Consider the following 26476-nt stretch of genomic DNA (forward strand, 5'->3'; position numbering starts at 1 on the left):
GCTAAACATCATGGAACTTCATCTCCTCTGTCTGCCGTGTCTCACAAACTCTCTTCGGCGCTCTCCAGTTTTTGGTTAAGTATCTGCAGTGTATAAATAAATGGTAGAAAATATACCACAGTAACAAATACAAGAAACAAACGGTACAATTAAATATGTTGACTTCTGTGGACATTCCGTTTCCGTGTGGAGTTTGGGGAACGGAGGTGTCCGAGAATGGCAAAAGGATTTGTTCAGAAGATCAAAAGTCCAATCAGGGATGAGCCAAAGCGACAGAGAGCCATGCTATTGTGTGTTTTAATAGACCTCTGTGGACCCATGATCATATGGGTCCACAGAGGTGATTGCTCAGAGCAGGCTTTGTGTGTTTAGCTGATCTGTTCAGTTGGGCATGTTGTCAATAGTGCTTACTGTACTTTGTATGCCGTGCTCGTCTAGCACCCCCCGTGCAAACTTGGATGAAGGACAAGACATTTATTTTTGACTGCACAACATACAGTATTGCAACTGTGTCTTACAATGAATGCATCCTAAGGATAACATTGACTTAATCTCCATTGCTTCGTGTTCTTAATAATATATGTAGCTAACGCTGACCTACATATTATATTTACAGCGATTGAACACTCTGGGAACAGATGGGATTGTAGAAAGAGCTTCATGCATCAAGGTCACTGCATTAACTCAGATTCCCTTTCCCCATCACTCTGTGTGTGTGTGTGTGTGTGTGTGTGTGTGTGTGCGTGTGTCAAACTGATCTACTCGAGAACGATGATGAAAATTGGCAATAGCCCTTGTACCCATTGTCAGCGACACACACGTACATGGTGTCCTTGTTACGCTCCATATATGGAGATACTTGTACCGCGGCCACGTCACTTTGACTCGGACATATCAATGTGTCCTCATAGCATCACTTACTTACTTACGCCTATAGCCCGACTTTGGGCATAGGCCACGAACAAGAGCTCTCCAGACATCCCAGTCCTGGGCCATTTTCTCCAGCTTGTCCCCTGCATGTGCGACCGGATCTCTTCACATCTGCATCCAGGCCACGGCGCCAGGTGTTTCGTGGTCTGCCCCTCTTCCTTCTCCCTTGTGGGTTCCAGAACAGGGTTTGCGAACAGTGTGGCCGATCCAGCGCCTTTGGTTGATTTCTTCCTCCACCGGGTATTTGACTTGTTCGCTGCCACAGTTCCAGCATCAGGCGCAAACAAATCCGTCACATAAGGAGGCATGCCATGGCCATATATAGGCATAATACTGAATTACATCAGGATTTAAAAGGGACATGGACTAACCAGAGTGTAGACTAACATACACATATAGAGATCTCTATATACGTATGGGCATAAAAGGGACATGGACTACAGCTATCTCATGACATCAGGGATCTCTATAAGCAACAGCCTGTAGTTTGGAACTACAGATTTAACTCATTGCTATATAATACATTTATAAGTTTGTTTTTTTAATCCATGCGTGTATGAATCAAAACCAACAAACTGTCCGAAGTTAAAGGCTGTGATTGCTGGCGATGGAAGGCTGCGGAAGTTGAAGGAAACGTTTGAAAACAAGTATGGAGAATCTCCTCTGTTCTATGCTTCTGCCCCAGGATGAGTCGATCTGATAGGCGAACATATGGATTACTGTGGATACTCTGTTCTTCAATCTGATAGGCGAACATATGAATTACTGTGGATACTCTGTTCTTCTGATAGGCGAACATATAGATTACTGTGGATACTCTGTTCTTCAATCTGATAGGCGAACATATGAATTACTGTGGATTCTCTGTTCAATCTGATAGGCGAACATATGAATTACTGTGGATTCTCTGTTCAATCTGATAGGCGAACATATAGATTACTGTGGATACTCTGTTCTTCTGATAGGCGAACATATAGATTACTGTGGATACTCTGTTCTTCTGATAGGCTAACATTTAGATTACTGTGGATACTCTGTTCTTCTGATAGGCTAACATTTAGATTACTGTGGATACTCTGTTCTTCAATCTGATAGGCGAACATATGGATTACTGTGGATACTCTGTTCTTCAATCTGATAGGTGAACATATGGATTACTGTGGATACTCTGTTCTTCAATCTGATAGGTGAACATATGGATTACTGTGGATACTCTGTTCTTCAATCTGATAGGCGAACATATGGATTACTGTGGATACTCTGTTCTTCAATCTGATAGGTGAACATATGGATTACTGTGGATACTCTGTTCTTCAATCTGATAGGTGAACATATGGATTACTGTGGATACTCTGTTCTTCTGATAGGCTAACATTTAGATTACTGTGGATACTCTGTTCTTTATATAGATTACTGTGGATACTCTGTTCTTCTGATAGGCGAACATATAGATTACTGTGGAGTGTGGATACTCTGTTCTTCTGATAGGCGAACATATAGATTACTGTGGAGTGTGGATACTCTGTTCTTTATATAGATTACTGTGGATACTCTGTTCTTCCCATGGCCATTGAGCAGAGTATTCTTGCAGCTGTCTCAGTCAACCAATCGGGGAGCATCGAGCTAGCCAACACAAACCCACAGTACAAGGACTTTACTTTTCCGTGTGCTGGTGACATCCATATAGACGGAGAAAATCCACTCTGGTTTTATTATTACTTGCACAAGCAGAGCGCGCAAGTGCTAGTTTCGCCCATGACGATATTCGATGCGTATGAACCGTCCCAGCAAATGACGTAATGACTACTTGTGCCTGATTACGGCAGTGGTGCCAGATTACATACATGTATACATACAGTAGGAGCATTACCTTTAATCCTCCCGACACTAAAACATATCGTCATTACGTCACCATCGGAAACCAATTAGTGACGTTTGTTTACATGCTCAATGGGTTTTGGATGCATTCTCAAAATTGTAAAGTCTAGCAGGGATATGGGGGTGCCATACCTTTTGGTTGCTTTGTAGGCCAACATCAGTGTTTTGTACTCGCAGTAACTGGGAGCCAATGGAGCGGGCAATGGAAAGGGGATACCCAAGCATGCTGAGGCAAGGGCTTAAGTGCACATGCCAGGAGGCCAGTAAGGAGAGAGTTACGGTCAAGTCAAGTTTTGATATGTCTAAGGTTTGGATAAGCAGCTGGACTGACTCCTGTGTGGGGTCTGATAGTTCAAATGTTACTCATTGACAATTCCACCGCCTATTCTGCTGCCATGTATTTTCAGAGGAAGCTCTATTTATTTTTAAGACCAAAACGAACCGGACGTAAAAACCAAAGTGAGTAGCGATCTTATTTAAATTAGTTTGAGCCGTGAATAAAGCTTGTTTTAATGGCAAAGAATGGATGGATTCTATAGCGCCCCTCAAAAAAAACGTTAAAAGTGGACGCTGCCGGTTATTTCCTGTTTACACGATCGCCTAGCAACCCAGAGCTATTCCATATGGTGGTGAAGAGCACGGTCTGACTTAATTCAATAAAAGAAAACTGGGGGCATTAGGGAAAAAACCTGTTTAACTCGTCCTTGGCAGTAGATTAGTTTTAATTAAGCAGGGAGGAGAAAGTGGAAAAGGGTGTTGGAGGCACGGGGTTGAATGTTACCGTGGTATAGAAAGTAGAGGGTCGGAGAGGCTCATTACGCCTCTCGGCCATTATAAAATACAAGGTACTGTAAACTGTGACCTCTAGTTAATTATTGCTTTTATATACCCACTGTCAGTGGACCCATTGTGTCTGTCTGTCTGTCTGCCTGCCTGTCTGTCTGTCTGTCTGTCTGTCTGTCTGTCTGTCTGTCTGTCTGTCTGTCTGCCTGCCTGCCTTCCTTTTGTGCCAAATTCTTAGGCAATGGTAAACAAATTTGAAGTCGGTCGGGTCGAATGGTTCTCGTTGTACGTGAATTGCTGATGGACGTACAGTACACGGAGAGTTCTTTTCATTTATTGTAAGATAACGCTTCAGAGTTAAGGCGAGGGGGGGCGCAGAGAACTGGGGTTACTGGGGATATTCTCAGTCTAAAATCTCAGTCATAGTTCAACAACCAAACGTACATTACTAAAGCTTTCCAGAGAATGGACAACAGCAGCTCTAGTAAATGTACCAAACGCAAAGCAAGGTAAAAAAAAAACTACAAGCGGAGTTCAAGTGTTCATATACTGTTGCATACTGTATACCTCTGTGAACTGGCTGAATCCTGTCGACGGGTGCTTCAAGAGAAGTTGGAAAATGTGAAGTAGTCGGATGTACTCACTCTGCTGCTTGAGCAGTCCAGTCCCATTTGTCAGACTAGACATTAATCTGATGCTGGAGGACAAATCCCTTCAGTTTGACTTGATGGTCAGAGACATTTTGTTGAAAGCTTCCCCGCCACGTCCTCTCTTGCTCTCTTTGCGTCCAACACCTTCCGTCACCCACTTGATTTTTGCATTGATGTCTGTGCGTTTGTGTGTGTGTGTGTGTGTGTGTGTGTGTGTGTGTGTGTGTGTGTGTGTGTGTGTGTGTGTGTGTGTGTGTGTGTGTGTGTGTGTGTGTGTGTGTGTGTGTGTGTGTGTGTGTGTGTGTGTGTGTGTGTGTGTGTGTGTGTGTGTGTGTGTGTGTGTGTGTGTGTGTGTGTGTGTGTGTGTGTGTGTGTGTCATGTTCATGCACAATAATGAAAATGATGCCTTCTCAGATGTCACAGCTAATACATCAGATGTTGTTGTTGTTGATGAGGACAGCAGAGAAGTGACCATTTTGGAAGTGAATTTGACCACAGTCTGGAAGAGGTGGTCAAGGTGCTTAAGTACCAGCGTCTTAAGGATGCTATTATACAGCTTGGCTACAAATGTACGTAAACTACTTGTGTTCATATTTGGAAGCCTCAGTAATGTCCATAAATCAATCGTGAGGGGCCTGCAGATTGCAGGCATGTCCAAGCCGAGAGCTGATCAGGCTATCGGCAAAATTCTGTCCAGTGTCTGCAATAATTGGCAGTCGCCATATATGGAGAAGGCGATGCTTTCTGTACCCGTGATCTGTAACCTGAAGCACTTCTTGTAGATTTTTTTTCAAGTTTTGCCCACCCACTATTGTTTGTGTTAAAGGATTTCTTGTAAAATGTTAATGCAAATAAAGGTGTGAGTGTGAGTGAGTGAGAGAGAGAGAGAGAGAGAGTGTGCGAGAGTGTGTGGGCGCTTTGGATATACAGTAATTTCCATAGTCCTAGCATGGACATTGACACGTGTGTGTGTGTGTGTGTGCGTGCGAGAGAGATGATATTCTAACACTGCATTCTCTGTCATTTCATTGCTGTTCGCAGGATTTACGAGCGTGTGATTGACCCCCCCCAGATGGAGATTACGCCCGGCAGTGGGGTCTGGTTGGGCCAGCATGGCCACAAGCACGGGCTCTTCAAGGTAAGACGCAACACTCACACATTCTCTCTGCCGCTTTCTCGCTCAAACACACTCGAAAACCACTTGACCAGCGTCAAAGGTTGCACTGCATAATGTCACCGTGCAGACCTACACAGACTGGAGAGAGTGGCCAGGAAACCCGGGACTATAACTAGCTTATAGCTCCCCTTTTTTCTTCCCTCCACTTGCAAAGCCATTACGAGCTTGTCTATTTTTAATCATTGCTAATTTTTTTCCTCAATCTGCCATCTTTGCCCCACAGGAGCAATGAAACATACATGAAAGGATTAGGAAAGAAATGCCTCTACGAAATATATGCTTCTGTATTTCTTTTTTTTTCTCTCCATTGTTCTAGTCAATTCTCAATTTACTGTATAATCCACACGGCATGTCACCCTGCTGCACACTTCCTTCACCTATACGTCGCTACACACTGACATTTGCAGGCCTGTGTCATTTTTAAGTTCAGGCTAGTCTAGCATCCTATATGCATTTTATAAATGGGTACTAGGTGGCTATGCCGGTATATGGGCATATTGGTGCTTCTGCAGGACAACCCGGATCTACATATGCAGGCCTATTATGGAGATCTGGTTGTCCAGTTGTAAATCACTCATTCAACCCATTTTGGACGGGGGAACCCCTTTTGGTGTTAGCATTATGTTGTGCTTTAGCTATTGAAAAATAGCAGATCTACAAGCTCATAGCGCGCCACTCGGCGGCACGCTATGAGCTTGTAGATCTGCTAAATTTTTTTAAACCGAAGAACGACTGACATATAGAAACATGGCTTTTTCAGAAAACTGTCAGGATGTAGAAGACATTTTTAGAATCTGATCTCAGGTCAAAATGGGTTAATCACTCCCAAGCGCCCATCCAAAAGTCTTCCCGCCTGGCACATCACTCCCATGTGTCCTTGGCGATACCCGTGTCAAGTTCGAAGTCGAATGGTTCGCGAGACACACACACAAACACACACACACACAATTTATGTACATTCATAGATGGATTCCTGGACAGCCGCTGTTGCGGAATTTGGGCAACGCACTCCCTGCAGGGTTCTCTACCATGCACTCGCCAAGATCGAAGTCACACACAGACACACGCACAGAGATTCTGTGCATGTTATGGAGGATGGATTAAAAAAAAACATGTCTGAGACAGATGCTGTCGCATGTGAAGGAAGGGAAGGAGCGAATAAGGACAGGACTCCTTCACACTCGCGCACATGCAGGGCCCAGCTGGTACGAGCTCCACTGCCAAAAGTGACAGACGTGCTTGTCGTATATAACGCTGAGTATAACACCTGTTGCGCGATGTATCAGAGGCTGCTTTCCTAAAATACTGCAGTGGTTTGCAAAGTAGAGACCGTGTCCCCTACCCAAAAATGTATTAAAGATAGCATCAAAAACAATTCACCTTATATACGTACATTGGATATTTGAAATGAGACGATCTGCACGCTCACACAACGTGTCGCAATGCGCCGTGTTTGCTTGTAGAACTGTTTTATTTATTATTTTAATGTTTCCTTTAAATGATCCATGGCACAAAGTATTTTTAAATGGAGGCTCGTTGCCAAATACATATTTTAATGTGTGGGTCCTTGAGAACCACTTCCTTAATTACTGCAATTCCAGGACAACACTTATTTGACCACATTGTTGAATATTGAATTCCTGATTAATTCCAGACCGTTCCTCTGTCTCTTATGTTGCTATGGAAACACAAGCTTGTAAGCAGAGGCAGTCATTAAAAAAATAATATATATATAGTTTTTTTTGCACCCGGTAAAAATGCTCAGAGTTTGAGACTAGTTGGAGTTGTGTCGAGCTACTACCTTGATAAACTGTTTGTGCAAACACAATCAATGAATGGCCAGCTTTATCCCCAGAACATCTGACATGCGCTTGTCCCTCTGATGTACTTGTTCTTGATCCTATCCATCCTTGTTACTCCCGAGAGAACCTCAGTCTCTGCTGCGTGATTCAATACCACGTCCATCTCTAGACACGGTAACGTCCTGCCTGCCTCTGATTGGCCGGGTGCAGTACTTAGTTTAGACAGATTTTGGTTTAGACTAGTCATTGGTTAGACCTGTCATTATAGTCCTACGACTACAACCCATCTCAAACCCTCACCCTAAACCTAACCTCCCACGGGGCAGCACACCTAAACCTAACCTTAACCCATGTCTAACCAATGACTAGTCTAAACTAAGTATGCACCCCCGATTGGCCTACCGACACTGCCCGTCTTACCAGACGTTCCTCCGAGGTGGATAGTCTGGTGACTCTGACGCGAGGGAAATAAATATTACTTTATTATTCTGTCCATATCAGGTTGCAACTCGAACGGGGCCGAGTCTGCTCTAGCGACCTTCGCAACGCTCGACACGGCAACTTGGCGGTGTTTCCCGTGGCTCAAGTTTGCTAGAGATGGCGCCCCTCTGTCGTGGTCTAAAACTATAATTTATCTGCAAAAAAAAAAAAAAATGTCTGCGGTTGTTTGAAGATAGATGCGGCAGCGGGATGCGAACCCGGGCAGCAGGATCCATAGTCTAGTGATTAGACCATAATGCTAGCGAGTTGGCTGGGCTAATGGGTGTCACGCCTGTATTACAATGTGAGAAGAATGCTCCGTCCCCATGGGCACCTAATTCTTCTTACTAGTAGTAGGGAGGCGGCCAATCAGAGGCAGGCGGGGCGCTACCAAGTCTAGAAACGGACGTAGTCTAGAATTAGGCGTCTCTGCTATATACCTCCAGCTTTGCTTCCTGTCTTTTCCTCAGTGCGACTGTCTCTAAAGCACCATACAACATAGCTGTCTGTCTCTAAAGCACCATACAACATAGCTGTCTGTCTCTAAACCACCATACAACATAGCTGTCTGTCTCTAAAGCACCATACAACATAGCTGTCTGTCTCTAAACCACCATACAACATAGCTGTCTGTCTCTAAAGCACCATACAACATGGCTGTCTGTCTCTAAAGCACCATACAACATAGCTGTCTGTCTCTAAACCACCATACAACATGGCTGTCTGTCTCTAAAGCACCATACAACATAGCTGTCTGTCTCTAAACCACCATACAACATAGCTGTCTGTCTCTAAAGCACCATACAACATGGCTGTCTGTCTCTAAAGCACCATACAACATAGCTGTCTGTCTCTAAACCACCATACAACATGGCTGTCTGTCTCTAAAGCACCATACAACATAGCTGTCTGTCTCTAAACCACCATACAACATAGCTGTCTGTCTCTAAAGCACCATACAACATAGCTGTCTGTCTCTAAACCACCATACAACATAGCTGTCTGTCTCTAAACCACCATACAACATAGCTGTCTGTCTCTAAACCACCATACAACATAGCTGTCTGTCTCTAAACCACCATACAACATAGCTGTCTGTCTCTAAAGCACCATACAACATAGCTGTCTGTCTCTAAACCACCATACAACATAGCTGTCTGTCTCTAAACCACCATACAACATAGCTGTCTGTCTCTAAACTACCATACAACATAGCTGTACACCTTCCCTTTCATTCTTGCTGTAACTTTCACACCTGACACTTTTCTCCACCTCTGCCTCTAAGGACCATATGCAGAGTAGACCATGGCAAGGCGCTAACAAGGTGCAACTTCCCATTGACAGCCCATTCATCCAAACAGAAAAGTCCTATCTGATTGCATTACACAACGTCAAACTCGCCAACATTGCGACTGTACGAAAAGCTTGAATTATCCTCTTTCTATCCTTTGTTTCATAACAATCCACTGCCCACACATGTTATGAGCTACTTTCTGTCCTCGCAGGTGATTATTTTTCTAAGCGTTGCAGTTTGGAAGTGCTCGTTAGATGTCACTCAACTGCCCTGCGCACCACCGGTTTTGAATTTGCACATAGCGCAGGAGGCAGCAGGACATTGCATTACTGAAAACGAGTGCTTCCAAACTCTTATGGCAAGATGGCCGCAGGTCCCTGAAGCACCGTAGAGAGGAGAAGCACAGAATATAAGGCACAGTAACGGCGTGACATTTTAACTGGCTATAGGTCTAAACGCAGAGAACCAGAAGTCCAGGCTGTCTAACTTTACCAACCGTAGACTGGTGAGGAACTGGTGCCGAGCGGCAGGCAGGCATGGCTCTTGTAGCCTCTGGAGCTGATTGCAGACGCCGTTCAGGTGGGGAGATTGGCATTGGGAGACAGGTGCGCTGAGAGGTTACCTTTTTTGAGACGTTACCTTTTTCCATGTGTTGCTTGCTTGCCCAATGCCCACTTACTGTGGGTGATGACTCTGAGCAGGGGAAAACCCTGCAGTCTCTCCTCCTCACATATCTAAAGTAGAGAGCAGAGGTACGAGAAGTGGGGGATACCGAGAGGTATAATGGAAAAAAGAGAGCAGGAGAAACACAGCCGAGAGCTATGGGAACTACGGTTAGCGGAGGAGATATATACTGGAGGAGGTGGAACAAGCACAGTGGCAGTAGCGGTACATCTACACACTTCCAGGACTCGGGGACTGAGAGAGATAATGATAAGATGAGCTAACTAGGCCTCTTAAATAAAACATATTGAGCTCCTCTCGCTGAGAGGGTGAGCGCATTGCTCTGTGTCTCCACCCTGCCACCACGTAGTATACCGCACTCCACCTCACCCGCTGGGATTCTCTGTCTGAAAGAGCCACCATAATAAATTATCTTTATCTTGAATCCCTGAATCCAATGATGCCAAACCCTTGGGGAGAATCTCTGAGCTCGCTGTGTGTGTGTGTGTGTGTGTGTGTGTGTGTGTGTTCGTTCTCCATGCACCATGTAAGGCAGTAATGATGGCTTTGAAGTCCAGAGCGCGGCAGACAGTGTTGAAAGGCTTGTGCGAGTTGCGTAACACCACACAAAGAAGTGTGAGAGGCAAACAGGAGTTGTGAGTGATGTAAGCAGAACGATCCGCTTGCACCTCTCTCCGTGTCCACGTCTTTCGTCTCTCTCTGTCTGCTGAGTGTGCAAGATGCATGTGCACAGCAATATTACATTATTAACCCTTTTAGGCCTGACGTCGAAATTAAATAAAAAAAAATCTTCTAAATCATCTGAAAAACCTGTGTTTCTATGTCAGCGGTGCTCAATATTTCATGTCAAGAACACCAAAAAATGATATGGTATTTGGCCGCCGTCCCCCATCTGAAATGATGTCGTTCCAGGGACTTCCCCAGAAGCAAAGATTTGAGTTAAAAACGTTCTAAAATAGCAGACCTATGAGCTTGTAGATCTGCTATTTTTCAATAGCTAAATTATAACATAATGTTTAAAACACCAAAAGGGGTTCCTGCCCAAAATGGGTTATTATGTCAATACACTGAACAAGATATGCCTGACTTCAAACAAGGCTTTTTTAAACCGGTTTAAGATCATTCCATTTCCAATTAAACATATTCATACTTTAGTTGGAAAGCCTGAGTTTCAATCTGACATGCATCGCGCTAACCCAGAAACAATGAGTGATACCATCTCTACAAGGACATGCTGTACCCTGTATACCACATCAATAACAAAACATAAAACATGGTATTACAAGAATTCCACTGCTTAGTGTGTGCTTGGGAGTTGGGATGCAGCAACAGACATCAATGATAAGATTATTAGTATGTACCATTGAATGTGCAGTTAAGTAGCTAGAATATGAATGAGATATTTCATTAGGCAACGGGATAGCACCTTCACTGTGAATATTTTCCTATTCTGAATGATCATTATTACATTTCTCTTCGTGTAGCTTTCTCTGCCCACCTCACTATGAACTGTTATGTCTGCCTCTCTATATCGCTTTGCATCTCAGACTGTGCCTTGTCTTACACTCTCTCTCTCTCTCTCTCTCTCTCTCTCTCTCTCTCTCTCTCTCTCTCTCTCTCATATATTCTCCATCTCTCCCTCCATTCCTCTGCGGGTAGTTAATTAGGGTAGTGAGAGACTGAGGGCGAGAGAGCAGGTGGAGGTTAGGATTGTTTTTAGCCTGTGTTGTAACAAAGAAAGGTCATGTTTTACATCACCAGATGGCGATGGGAAATATCAGGATGAGCCTTTACCCCCAAAACAATAAACCTATGTCAATCTAAGCAGTTTGTTGCCCGAGGGATCGCGCCACACACAACTATGTCCTGTTGCACTACACTACAGCATGAATGAATGAAGTGGCGCATGTCGAGTGGTACGTGCATGTCCATTGGCTCGGAGCATGTGGAGTGGTACGTGGATGTCCATTGGCTCGGAGCATGCGGAGTGGTACGTGGATGTCCATTGGCTCGGGGCATGTGTAGTGGTACGTGGATGTCCATTGGCTCGGAGCATGTGTAGTGGTACGTGGATGTCCATTGGCTCGGAGCATGTGGAGTGGTACGTGGATGTCCATTGGCTCGGAGCATGTGGAGTGGTACGTGGATGTCCATTGGCTCGGAGCATGCGGAGTGGTACGTGGATGTCCATTTGCTCGGAGCATGTGGAGTGGTACGTGGATGTCCATTGGCTCGTAGCAAGTGGAGTGGTACACGAACACACCTAAATAACAGAGAGTATGCACATGATTTTCCCATCAGGACACGCCCCCCCCCCCCCCCCCCCCTCATCTAGACAGTGGCAAAACATTGAGCAGCATTTGGAAGCGCTCGTTGAAAATCACTCAACCGCCCTGCGTACCACCTGTTTCTAAATGTCACATCATGCAGGAGGCAGCAAAATGTTGAAAACAAGCACTTCCGAATTCATTTGATAAAATTTTATAAAATGCAGGGCATTTCTTGACAGAAAGCAGCTCTCATAACGTTTCTATCTTTGGATTTTTATGAAACAAAAACTTTGCAGATATAAAGAGGATAATTCAAGCTTTTCGTACAGCTGCAATGTTGGTGAGTTTTAACATTGTTTAATGCGATCAGACAGGACTTTTCTGTTTGGATGCATGGGCTGTCAAGGCCAGAAAGTAGTTTTTTTGCCACTCAGTGGGCGTTCCCTCATAACTTCCAGGTACGATGATGTCACGCGCATATACCCTCTATATGGGAATGGAAAGAGCCCTAGAATATCCTATACTCAAGTACAAGTATTTAAGTATTACCCATGTAGAAGATTTGAACATCACTCTTTTGAAATATAATAATACTTGGTTACATAAGGTCCTGGGTCTAATTTGTAATGTGAAATACGTCCTATAAAACAATCTCTCGTTCAGTGCCGCTCTCTTAACGGTGTTTATAAGAAAGCCTTCTTAAAGATTGTCACGCGTGGGAGTCCAACGCAAACTCCAACAGAATATCCCCCTGATTGTGTCAGGACAGCATAATGATAGGTTACAGTAGTGTAATCATTGCCTTTCAGAAATGTATTGAGTACTGGATTTATTAAAACCTATTATAGGTCTCATGACATGCTGTTTTTCAAACCTTTGAAATGGTCCTTCAAACGTGTATTAACAGAATACTCCACTCCAGTGAGCCATGCCAGGTTATTTTTTCTCTCTTTGTGTTATGAAGCTATTGATTACAGACATCAGATATTGAGTACATGACACACCGTGGCACGCACACACACACACTCGCGTGCGCACACACACACACACACACACACACACACACACACACACACACACACACACACACACAGAGACGAAGCAGAGATGTAAAGTAACTAATTACATTTCATAAGTACTGTACTTTTACCATACGGGACAGTTTTCAGGTACTTGTCTTGTACTTTTTTGAGTTTTTCCATTTCCAATACTATACTCATTACCTACCTTTACTATTGCTCCACTGCATCTCACAGGGCAGGCAAATATTGTACTTATTTTACTCCAAAACATCAGTACTACTTGTTATTACAAAACATGCATTCATGAATATTAAGCCCTGGTTTTATACTAGTCCACAACACGTCACATTGCGACATGCGCTATAGTAGACGATGGGCTATTCACCAAACATGGGAGTATATTTTGATACCACATTTACACAATTTTGACTTTTACGTTTAACTTTTACGTGTAACACTTATTAGTATAGTATACTGTATCTGCCTAGTGGCATTGCTGGTTGCTGGGCGGGAACCCTTTTGGTGTTTTAACTAAGCATTATGTAATACTGTGTTTTAACTAAGCATTATGTAATCCGAGTATCTCTTCCACCACAGAGTCAGAGAGAGAGAGAGAGGGGGGGTGGGGCAGATTTCTATATCTTGCAGAGTTACATAACTGATCAATGGTGGTGATGTACAGCTGGGTTCTTTATTACAGCACCACGACACGTCTCTGATCTACAGTACACACCTTCATTCCCTTCCCATTCTCCCTGACACTGACAGCCTGCTCCTCAGTGTCCGCTACTCAAACACACCGTGTGTGTGTGTGTGTGTGTGTGTGTGTGTGTGTGTGTGTGTGTGTGTGTGTGTGTGTGCGCTGCTCAAGGCTTATTTCTCTGAATTATGATGTGTTCAGGTGCTGTTTACATCCCGGGCCGACCAAATGGATTTCACATTTTTTAAGCATAATGCTGAAAGGAATCGATGCCATGATCCGTGCCTGGGCCGAGCTGTATAATTGTAATGCCCTTCCAGTGTGTTTATCGTGAAACCCAATGTGGCGTACACCATTGTGTACATGTATTTGCATTCCCCCCCCCCCACCCCCCCCCCCCCCCCCCCCCCCCCGACTTGGTTGTTTGAACGAATAGACACGATGGTTTTGTAATGATGGGTATTTGGTATACCATGTCACCATATCATATGGTTTGTAATGATGGGTACCATTTCACCATATCATCATTATGTGACAAAATTTGACTGAGGGACTGCCATTGGATTTTTTTTTGAATTGTTTTTCATGTCATATGAAAGCAGGGAATCATCGTAGCTTCAAATTGACATATTGGTTGTTCAGTTTTTGCCCACCAGTTTTGGAGAGATGGCTTATTATAGAGTAATGTCTTGCAGAAAACAGCGAGTTTGAGAAAACAAAAACATTTCTTCAATAAAGAGGGTGATCACAATTTGAGAGGATTTTGTCTCCACCAAGCCTGTTTTGCACTGTGCGTGCGTGATCTTGGTGATCAAGACATATCGGTCAATTATTTCATATTGCATTCCATTCGTTAAGTTTGGCATTCAAAGTCAGCAGGACTGATCCGTTTTGAACAAAATGCCTCAAACACTGAATGCAGTGTGAGATCGCTGGCCAAATTTGGCATGTTGCGGGATATACGATGACCTCCATAACATATTTACAATTGGTGTAATATCACTTATTTGCCGATATCTAATTTGGCTGACCAGTTGAAACACTTTTAAAACCATTATCCGCAAAATAAATAAATCCCGTTGTCATGCCCTTCGACGGAAAAGAGTATTTAGCATCATCTAGTAGTGGTTGCTTTGAAGACTGCTGTCAGCTAATGTGTTCTAGTTTCCCTGTGTTGTTATTGGCAGCTGTGATCACATGTCACAAGCCTTTACTTCCTGGTCAGCCATTTTGTTTCACAAAACACAGTATGTTCTACAGATGTGACAGAATTATTGCATCTCTTGCCATCCACCTTGTTTTGAGCCTTGGAGAAGCTTTGTCTGTGAGTTATGTTATACGTTTCATCTTTAAGAACAAGTATTGATGCATATTACACTGTTTTATTTTACGTTTGTGAGTTTTATGGTCAATTGTTTACCATGCCATTTGAGACTACCGATTTGTCATTTGTAATGCAGTATTCTTATCTAGCTGATTTAGGCATTACACTTATGTTTTATTAAGAGCTTTTCTTGTGCATTTATTTTCAGTTTCACAAATTGCTGGAAAAGCATTGTAAAAGTTTATGAAGAAGGGTGAAGTAAACAACCAACAATTCTACATCCATGTCTCGTCAAGTCTTTCAATGCCTATAGTACAAGTTCTGTTTAGCTTATCTGTTACTCCGTGGAGCCACACACGGAGGAGACAGAATACCCGTAGTTACTGCACCGTGGCTTTGTAGGGCAGTATAGTAATGTATACTGAATGATAATTATGTGTGTTAAATCTCTCTCTCCGTCTGTCTCTTTGTCTCTGACATCTCTCCTGTCTATGTCTCCTCAGGGCATTATTCAGGACGTGAAGCTGATCTTTGCCCCCAACGGTTTCATCACACAGTGTCCAAACCTCAACCGCAGTAAGTCTTGTGATTACTCGGGCCAAACGCTCTGGGCTAGACGAGGTGACCTCTAATTAGGTTTCCATAGGGGTTGCATGGATACAGTATATCAATTATCTAGTTAAAAAAAATCGTTAATTAATAATAATAATAATATGTTTGACTGTTGCTACAAGGTTTCAAAATAACAACCCCGGTCTCGCCACAAACACGGATTGGCATTTCCGTTCATACACTACTAGAAAACCCCCAAAATCCATACATATTAAACTGAAATCCTTCCCAAAGACTGTGACGGAGCGGCGCTATCTCAAGCGAACTTGAAGGGTGCAACGATGCATTTTAACATCGACACATGGTTAACTATTACAGTAACTATTTAAAATACATTGACATTATTTAAAATTAAGTAATTAAAGACCCTCTTTTTATTTTTCCTTCAAAAAAATACTAAATGCCACGCACAGAAATGTAGCATTGATACAATCGATTATTTGCACAGCGAAACGATTCGATACCGATTATTTGCAGTGCAAAACGATACGATACATAGTCAATGTTGTTTTCATTTCGATATACTTCGATGCGTGAAATTGAAATCGATAATTGAAATCGATTTTTCCATGCAGTCACTATATTGGTTACACCCCTACGAGCGAGCTAAAGCGAGTAAGCGACCAAGTTGCCGTGGGGAACGTTGCGATGTTCGATTGAGCCGATCGTTCGAGTTGCAGCCCTATAGAAAACCCCACCACTCTAGGGATATATATAGGCCTAACTAGGCAGCATGCAGACATTTGTCTCTCACTGAGAGGTGCTTGCAGCACCACAGCTCCTATTGTGCCTGTATACTGATGCATTAATGTAAGTCTGCTTTCCTATATATCCTACTCGTTTCCTATACTGTGTATTACGCCCAGGGGGGCAGTCAGACAGATTTTTTGTGAAGCCACTAAGGAAATGAAAGTTCATATAATGGCCTGTTGTGGGCTCAAAAAAACCCATAGCCCCATAGAAGTCCATGTATTTGGGCCCAACTTCACCTAGACTGTATTACCTTAATAAACATGGTCATGAATACTTTTCGCTTCCAGTCACTAGTTTAAAGTCTCATTTCTAATGTCATAATATTCTTTTTGGAAAATGATGGCCCCATTTATAAAATAAATGACCATAAAGTCGCGCATGTTCTGAGGGGCGTGGCTACCGTTACAGTCTATGAACGGGATCCCCCACCCACTCGAAGGGGGGGAAGTCCCGCCTCGTTGTCTGGGCCAGCCAATGGCCAAACTGGGCTCAAACGGATCTTGAAAGATTGGCGACTTACAGTGCAAGGGATTTCAGGCTTCATTTTACGTTCATGTTAGACCCGGGGAACGCTTTGTCCATATTTTTTACAGTCTATGATTACGCCTGACTTATCCCCATTATTGATTGTTATTTATTTCCTTCTCTTGCCAGTCAAATCATCACTCGTCCGTCGTTCACCACTGCCATACCTGTGTCTGAAAAAGACTGAATAAACTCTCTGACGTGTCAATCCTGTCTGATCTGGTTCATGCTCTAACAGGCATTTTGTTGTAGAGGTGTTTTTCACCGTGTTTTGAGATCAGATCGGCTCGACCTTCAGATTCCACACGCACGCGCGCACGTGCGCACGTGCACATAGTAACTTGAACTTAATGTACCCTTCACTCCTCTATCCCCACCCACAATCTGTCTCTCTCTCTCTCTCTCTCTCTCTCTCTCTCTCTCTCTCTCTCTCTCTCTCTCTCTCTCTCTCTCTCTCTCTCTCGATACTCCCTTCGCCAGAACCAGAGCAGACGTAGCGGTGGAAAGTTCACAATAGGAAACATAACGTACCTATGAACCACCAAACTGTGGTGTGTGCAACCCCTTGTGGTGTGTGCACCCCATATACAAAAATAAGATATTTCAAAAATATATTGAACGGAAATGGCAGCTTCCTTACTCAGCTCATGGGGGGCTATATTTCCAGACTATATATATATAGCATTCGGAGATTGTGTAGTAACTTAAATGAAAACTGTGAAACTAATTACCCTTCCTGTTTATCCCATTCTTTTTTTTTTCTCCTCATCTTTCCTGGTGCTTCTCTTTCCTCTGTTGAGCCTGTCCAACCTGCAGTGATTTCCTGAGCCTAGTGCAAGGCATAATGGATCTCCAGGAGCTGCTGGCAAAGATGACCCTCAAGGTGAGAGTGAGGGCTCTCCCCCAACACCCTAACACCCCTATCCATAACACAAGGCAACACTCTTAACTCTAACACCCCTATCCATAACACAAGGCAAAACTCTCACCCTAATCCATAGACATTAACCCATTTAGACCTGGTGCAACCTGTACAATTTAGGCATTTAGCATACGCTCTAAATCCAGGGTGTTTTAGAGAAGGGAGGAGAGTCTGGGACGCGTGGAGCGTTGTCCAGTGTGTTTTAGAGAAGAGTCTGGGACGTGTGGAGTGTTCTCCCGGGTGTTTTAGAGAAGGGAGAAGAGTCTGGGACGTGTGAAGCGTTGTCCCGGGTGTTTTAGAGAAGGGAGAAGAGTCTGGGACGCGTGGAGTGTTGTCCAGGGTGTTTTAGAGAAGGTCCTTCGATAGCAGCAGTGCTGAATCAAATGTGCAAAGAGGTGTCAAACATAATACATCACTTATTTATTTTGTCAGTATATCTTTGGTTTTTGTCCATGTCCTTATTTAGTGCCGGGGAAAAAAGCTCTTACTAAGCCTTAAGCCCTTGACTGTAAGGCACCTCAGGCACTTCCATTATACAAATGCACATAGTTAGTTTCTTTACAACTCTTTTAACCTCAGAGAAAGTAGCACAGATTAGATAGACTATCTTGTAAAAGACACACAAAGTCAGCCAGGTGAAAAATATCACTTCGATGGCAGTCACATTTTTGGTGACTGTGATTCTGTCTGACTGTGTGTGTGCAGCGCTACGCACGCTACGCATGCATGCACGCACGCACGCACGCACACACACACACCAGGAGGGTGACAGGTGTCCTACAATCTCTAAGTCACAACATCACTCACACACCACAGGGAGCAGGATGACCATTTAGAAAAGTGTGCGTGCGCGTGTGCACGTTCAGGGGACTGCGAGAACGTGATCATGTGCGAGCGTGTGTATTCGCCTATGAGATAAAATTGCGTATGTGTGTGCCCGCTCATACTTAACCTGTGTGTTTGCGTGTCATTGCACATGAGCATCTGCTTGTGTGGTTGTCTTTATATAGCGTGTGTGTGTGTGTGCATGATTCCATGGTGGTGGTGTTGTTGTTCACGCGCCACGGTGCGTGCCGTGGAGAGGGCATTATGCACGCTGCTGGCTGGTGGTTGGAGCGCAGCGCAACAGCCTTTCTGTCCAGTCCTACGCTATACGTGTATAGGCTGGCGATTGTGGCGAATGATATTCGTTAATAAAGAGAGCTGTAAAGGGGATATTGTCTATGGTCAGTTCATGGTGTGTATCATTCTCGTTTTTAGCCATAGAGTTAATTAGGGCCGTGATAATGCGGCGCAATGACGGTATAGGCAGTAGCCTATAATAGCCTACGATGTAAACAACTTGCGCAAGCATTGAAAATGGGTTTTAATCGTCGGGTAAACGGAAAATAACGGAAAATAATCTAACTTGTTACTTTTCTCAGAAGGTAATCTGTAATGGTAAGGGGTTATTTTTATGGGCAGTGATCCAGTAAACCTAACAACGTTACTTTAGAAACACTGGTGATTCTACATGAGAACGTGTGGCTGGTCGAAAGCGATCACCCTGCGTGCAAGTGTGCAGAGATTACACACGTGGGCCCGATCATTAGCATGCGCTCAGTGGTGTAAAGACAAGTAACTACCGGTAACTACATTTACTTAATCGCGTGGGCGATTGCATGTTGGGTGAGTAATTACCCCCGACTACGTGATGTGCATCAGAGATCTATGCGTGTTGCATACATGTTCCCGCGATCGAGGGACCGGTGGTTGGATTAACCCATTCTGAACGGGAACCCATTTTGGTGTTTAGCATCATGTCATGCTTTAGCTATTGAAAAATAGCAGATCTACAAGCTCATAGCGCGCCACCGAGTGGCGCGCTACGAGCTTGTAGGTCTGCTATTTTTGAAAAATCGAAGAACGACTGACATTTTTAGAATCTGATCTCAGGTCAGAATGGGTTAATCAGACCAGTGTGTGTCCAGTGGAAACCTCGTATGAATCTGATCTCAGGTCAGAATGGGTTAATGCAGACAATAGATGGAGAGACGTGTTCATTACGTATTTGTACTGCTGTGTTTTTTCTTCGTCGACTAAAACTATGACGAAAAATGTTCGACTACCTTTTTTCCACTGACGAAAACTAAATGAAAACTAAGCTACGGTGACTAAAAGTATGACTAAATATATATATACTGTCGATTTTGTCAACAAATAAAAACTAGACTAAAATGTTACCGAGGGACTAGTGGACAAGAGATCCACTATAAGTCATTTTACACTTGGTTGCATAGCAGATCTACAAGCTTGACCTTGTAGATCTGCTATTTTCAGCAAGTGTAAAATCTGTCATTATGACGGCATCAAGGCCCGACAAAATACAATTTCAGGTGACTAAATCAACTGTAGATTTAGTCGACAAAAATCTTATGATATTTAGTCGACTAAAACTAGACTGACACCAAGACATTCCGGGTGACAAAAAAAATGGACTAAAACTAAATGAAAACGTTTCAAAGAGTCTATGACTAAAACAAAAATAGAAATGTGCTGCCAAAAACAACACTGCAGTGTGGATATAGAGACAGATTGTGTTAACATTATGTTCCACATCCATGATTCCATTATGTTCCATGGTAATAAGTGTTATACTGTTATATAGTAACACAGCTAGCAGTGTACATTGCAACCCAGGGGAAGGTGGTACCCCACTGACATCCAACACTTTGCACTTCTCTATCGTTTAACAATGGCATCCTCCGTCTGTCCAATTTCCATGCCTGTGGGCTCTCGGGGGGCAACAGGGGCGCAATGTACGCAGTCAATGTTAAGTGTCAATTTAACCCATTTTGGGATGGGAACCCCTTTTTGTTTTTTTAAGCATTATGTTATACTTTAGCTATTGAAAAATAGTGCCGCGCTACGAGCTTGTATACTGCTATTTTTTGAAAAATCTTTTTAATATTATATTCTTTCAGAGCGAATGTTTAACTCAAATGTTTGCTTCTGACGGACTGGAACTACATATTTTCAGATGGGGGTCGGTGGCCAAATTACATATAGTTTTTGGGGTCCTTGCCATAGAAACATAGGTAAATTCAGTCAGGCCTAAATGGGTTGACTCTGAGATTGTATACAAAATGTCCACAAGGGTCCGTTCGGCTATACATTTATACACTTTCCGAGTCCCAGAGGGATACATTAACACTGAGCATTTTCATGTGTATATAATAGGACTATAATGGGTAGACCGGTGTGGCAAAAGACCACTTTAGATCATCGGGAGCTATAGACTTTCATGCCTTGAACCTTTTAACAGGGCTTTGATCACAACCTGGGGGTCAGTTGCAAGAGCTGTTCTCTCTCTGTGTGTGTGTGTGTGTGTGTGTGTGCGTGTGTGTGTGTGTGTGTGTGTGTGTGTGTGTGTGTGTGTGTGTGTGTGTGTGTGTGTGTGTGTGTGTGTGTGTGTGTGTGTGTGTGTGTGTGTGTGTGTGTGTGTGTGTGTGTGTGTGTGTGTGTGCGCGCGCCTGCCTTTATAGTGTGTGTGTGTTGCATATAATGAGGCAGGGAGGGATTATATGGTTACTGTATATGCATATAGAGCGTCGCAGTCCCTCCCCCTTTCAGAACAACGAGTGGCCCAGGAAATGAATTTTAACCATAGGCATTTCTTAAAGTATTTATTTAAAGACGGTTACGCCGCGGACAAAGCCAACTCGGATCGTGGCAAATCACGACAATGAAACACAATGTTTTGGGGCCGATCAAATAATTTATAAGAAGAAAAACCAAACAAATATTGTTGTGTCTCCTGCCTTTTATTTTTCTTCTTTCTAATGATTTGATCGGCCCAAGATATTGTGTGTTCATTGTCATGATTTGTCACGATCCGAGTTGGCTTTGTCCGCGGCGTATAACCGTCTTTAAAGGTAGAGTAAGTGATTTCACTTAATTCAAATATCACTTATTTTTTTGTTTTGTTGTGATAATCCTCTCTACTATAGAGTGTGCTGACCATATAAGGAGTTCCTCCCTGTCCCCAGTTAAGCCCTGGGGGTCAAAAAACCTTAGGTTTCGTTTTTGACTCTCTATCCTGATTGGACGAAGGCTTATAGGTCCCACGGCCAAAAACGAAACCTAAGGTTTTTTGAGTGAAATCACTTACTCTACCTTTAAATAAATACTTTAAGAAATGCCCATGAGGAAAATGAACGGCGATTTCTTTTCCGGGTCTCTCGAGGGAGCGGGACTGCGACGCTCTATAGTGAGGCAGGGAGGGAGCATATGGTTACTGTACATGCATGTAGTGAGGCAGGGAGGGAGTATATATGGTTACTGTATATGCATACAGTGAGGCACTACTAACGGTTGATCCGTTCTCCGAGGCTTGGAGAGTGAGATGAATGACACCTATACTTCACCTCCATCTCAGTGCATCTCCTAATGAATGGATCTGCAGCTGCAGAAAGACCATTTCAATTTGCAAGTGCAATTTGGCAAACTACCACTAGAGTGTGTGTGTCTGTCTGTCTGTCTGTCTGTCTGTCTGTCTGTCTGTCTGTCTGTCTGTCTGTCTGTCTGTCTGTCTGTACAGTATATGTACGTATATATGTGTGTGTGTGTGTGTGTGTGTGTCTGCATACATGGCCTTGTGTATGTGCATGTGTGTCTGTCACGTACATGCATAAACATGTTGATCGGTCTGTTTTGGCGGTGTGTTTGATTGATTGATTGATTGATTGATAATTTTATTAGACAATTTTGATGCAAACAGTACAGGGTACAGTCAAGTACAGCATTGGTCCAAAAGGATATGGTACCGAAGAAAGACCTTGCGGTCTTGTTTCCATTCGGGTCCCATGCATTCATTCACAATGACAATAACAGTGACAACAAACGATACGTTTCTCAAACACACTAGATCTATATGTACAGGTGTGCTCATGTGTCCTCCTGTGTGTGTGTGTGTGTGTGTGTGTGTGTGTGTGTGTGTGCTCGTGTGTCCTCCTGTGTGTGTATGTGTGTGTGTGTGTGCGTGTGTGTGTGTGTGTGTGTGTGTGTGTGCTCATGTGTCCTCCTGTGTGTGTGTGTGTGTGTGTGTTTGTGTGTGTGTGCGTGCACTGCAGTTGAACTACGCCGAGTCCAGGCTGACCCAGCTGGAGGGCTGTCACTGTGAGAGGACGTGCTCCGCCAACGGCCTGGTGTACCGGGACATGGAGCTGTGGGTCGAGCCCGAGAACTGCAGGAACTGTGCCTGCAAGGTCAGTGTCACCCCACCCCACGCCTTAACCCATTCTGACCTGAGATCAGATTCATACGAGGTTTCCACTGGACACATGCACTGGTCTGATTAAGCCATTCTGACCTGAGATCAGATTCTAAAAAAAATGTGAGTCGTTCTTCGATTTTTCAAAAAATAGCAGACCTACAAGCTCGTAGCGCGCCACCGAGTGGCGCGCTATGAGCTTGTAGATCTGCTGTTTTTCAATAGCTAATGCATGACATGATGCTAACACCAAAATGGTGTTTTAAGCATTATGTTATACTTTAGCTATATTGGGAAAAAAAGCAGATCTACCAGCTGACCTACAAGCTCGTAGCACGGCACTCTGTGCCATGCTGCTATTTTTTTCTCAATGTATTTTTATTGAGGCTCTGAAATTTCACAGCTGTTCAACATAGGAAAACAAGTTCCCCAATACGGACATTACAATGCACAGACAAAAAAACAAAATGCAAACAAAAACGAGACAAACCACAGTCTTGACATGGTTGTACATTCCAGGTCACCGGAGTCTTTTGTTGTTCACTATACCGTTCAATAAGGTACATTGAAGCGCAGACTACAAGGGTCCACTGTATCTATATAAGACTGGTTCCCATACCTTCGTGAACCCTTCCATGTTATCGCAGAGGAGATACTGTAAGTCAGTTTCTCCAGAGGAACCACAGTCATTATACCTTCCACTATTGGAACGTCTCTTATGAATCCAAAGCTCGAGTATAGTCTTTCTCGCTATGTATAAAGAGTATTCCAACCAATTTGGCGTTGTGTCTGGTCCTTGCACTGCATACCTTAGCTGCTAGTACACGCTGGAGAGGTGACAAGTTCAAATTATATCCAATCAAGGGTGTCCAGCTCATTCTTCACCTCATTCCAAAACACCTGTGTCTTTGTACATTTCCAAAGCATTATATGTGCATATTATGTACCAACCTCTGTGTCACATTTATTACATTTAGGAGAGCTGAGACAAAGCTTGCTTCTCGGTAGAGGAGGTGTATAATGGAGGCTGTGTAAAATGTTGTATTTGTCTTCTATCTGACATTCCAAGTCAATCTGCCACTGCCTTTGAATGTGATCAGTGGAGTGGTTTGAACTTACATCAAAGCATTCATACAGATGGGAAATAAATCTTTCTGGCACAGGGTGTGTAAGAATATTTTCCAGGAAGGATGTCCTAGGGGCTTGCATGTTCTTTGTTACATAATGACGGATTTGTAAAGATCTAAAGACATGTGACAGTTTAGCAAGCTGGTCCTCTATAGTCCCTTATCATGCCAAACCCTGAATACTGGGTATAGGTCTGCTATTTTTTTTTAAACATCGTGAAAATGTGGCCCAAATCTTTAAATATATTCTTTCAGAACCAAGGTTTCTTACTAAAATCTTTTCTTCCAGGAACAATCCCTGGAACAATATATTTTTTAGATGGGGGGGTCGGCAGCCAATCACATATATTTCTGGGTGTCCTTGACATGAAATAGTTTAAACACAACTGACGGAAACATGAGGTTTTTTCAGAAAACTGTCATGGTTTAGAAGACATTTTGTATGTCTAAAATAATTTGAATGAAGTTAATTCCTCTCTCCCTCTCTTCTTTCTTGTCCTTGGGATGTCCGACCGCAAAGCCACCACGACCTCTGCTCATTCAACTGCAGGACATCGTGGTGTCACCTGACAATATGTCCCCCAACAGTCCCCCCACTGTCATCCCTATAACGGCACGGGTCCTAGTGTCGGTCTTCATCCCCCACTATAGCTCTCCTCTCCCTCGTCCTTCACTGACATCCACACGGCGTCTCTTTACATTTCCTCTTCCCTCGTCTTCCCTCCTATACTTTCCTAACAAACTCACCCTCACTTTCTGCGTGCAGGCTGCAAGGCAAGCCTCTCGAAAATTGTGTCAAATCGGGGGCCGTTCCTAGGGGGAATTCGGCTCGCTGCATCATTGCATACATCGAGTGCACAGGGGAGTTTAACCCTCCTGATTTCCTCCTGCGGACATGTCATTAACTGATAACTGCGGAGTCCCCGGGGGGGGGGGAGTGGGTGACCCCATTTCAGATGACTCATGAAATGAAATACCGTACATATAGCACATGCTGAGAGAGTGATATCAGCCATGAACATGAACGTATATTATAGGTCTCCATGGGGACCCCTGGAATAACTGCCTGGGTTATATCACACAGGGCGCTCTCTCTCTATTTTCACACACTGTATGATGATTTGTGTGATTACTCTACTGTATACATCCATGGTCAGGTTATAGCACTGGCGCAGTCGGTATAGCGCTGTGACGTCACAGCGAGAAAGACGGTCCTGTGTGGCTGGGGGGGCATGTTCTCTCCTGCGCGTCATCATTGCCCATACCTTGGGTGGGGGTTGACAGAAGTGTCCTATAGTGCCGGCCCGGGCGGCTGGCTGGCGTAGCGGTCCAGGCACCTTTGGTTGGTAATCCAGTCTGACAGCGTGCCGCCGGCTCCCGATCCCGACGGCCTTTACTGCGTGTTTGTCCCATCTCTCTCTCCCCATTTTCTGTCCACCTATACTTTCATCTATCGCTCTGTCAATAAAAATAAAATGAAAGCCAAGGCGAACTGCCACCACCTGACTCCGTCAGATGGTGGCAGTAGTGAGTAGCCTCCTCCTGCTCCCATCTGGTCTCTCTCTCTCTCGGGCAGAGACGATGCACTCCGATCAAATGCTGATCGGAAGCGATATGCGACCGTATGCGGCCGCTCGAGGCGGGATCAACGCGAGACTGGTGACGTATTGTAGCTGTGCCACAGCGCAAATGTAAACACAACCTATCGGGACTACAACTCGAGAAAATGATTATGGAGATATCAGATTTTTTTGTCCCCCGCTGCTTCGGGTTCATCGTTTCTGAATTGAGAGAGAGACCAGATGCAGGTAGGAGGAGGGAACTTGTGAACTCAATACTGCCACCATCTGGCGGAGTCAGGTTAAAGGGACACTTCACCCTTTTTGCAAAAAAATATATGTTAATGACGTTTAGAAGCTTTATATCACTTTCCTGGGGGTCTTTATGTGTGTAATATGTGGTTTTAGATATTTTAGATTGTAGCAGTGAGCCTGTTGTCTCTGATGTCATGGACACTGGTCTCACTACCTTCCTGGACTACAATTCCCATCATTCTTTGGTGCACTGCTCCTCCTTGTGGATAGGGGGAGAGCTGTCTTACTGAGACAACATGTAGTCCAGGAAGGAAGTGAGCCCAGTTGTCCATGACATCAGAGACAACAGGTTCACTGCTACAATCTAAAATATCTAAAACCACATATTACACACACAAAGACCCCCAGGAAAGTGTTCTAAAGCTCCTAAACGTCATTAACATATATTCTTTTGCAAAAAGGGTGAAGTGTCCCTTT

At 43.8% G+C, this 26476-nt stretch overlaps 1 protein-coding gene across 1 annotated transcript in view; it reads left to right on the forward strand.

Moving 5' to 3' along the window:
- Nucleotides 1-26476, forward strand: part of LOC308312882 (protein kinase C-binding protein NELL1-like) — a gene marked incomplete at both ends in the record, with an annotated part of 297622 nt that overhangs the window by 74544 nt on the left and 196602 nt on the right. The window contains 4 exons of the mRNA XM_080759648.1: nucleotides 5284-5380; nucleotides 15499-15571; nucleotides 17686-17768; nucleotides 22919-23053. Of these exons, the coding sequence (XP_080615774.1) occupies nucleotides 5284-5380; nucleotides 15499-15571; nucleotides 17686-17768; nucleotides 22919-23053 (388 nt within the window). The remainder of the gene's footprint in view (nucleotides 1-5283; nucleotides 5381-15498; nucleotides 15572-17685; nucleotides 17769-22918; nucleotides 23054-26476) is intronic.

Source organism: Protomyctophum bolini (assembly GCF_963924005.1).
Source record: "Protomyctophum bolini genome assembly, chromosome: 1".
NCBI lineage: Eukaryota > Metazoa > Chordata > Actinopteri > Myctophiformes > Myctophidae > Protomyctophum > Protomyctophum bolini.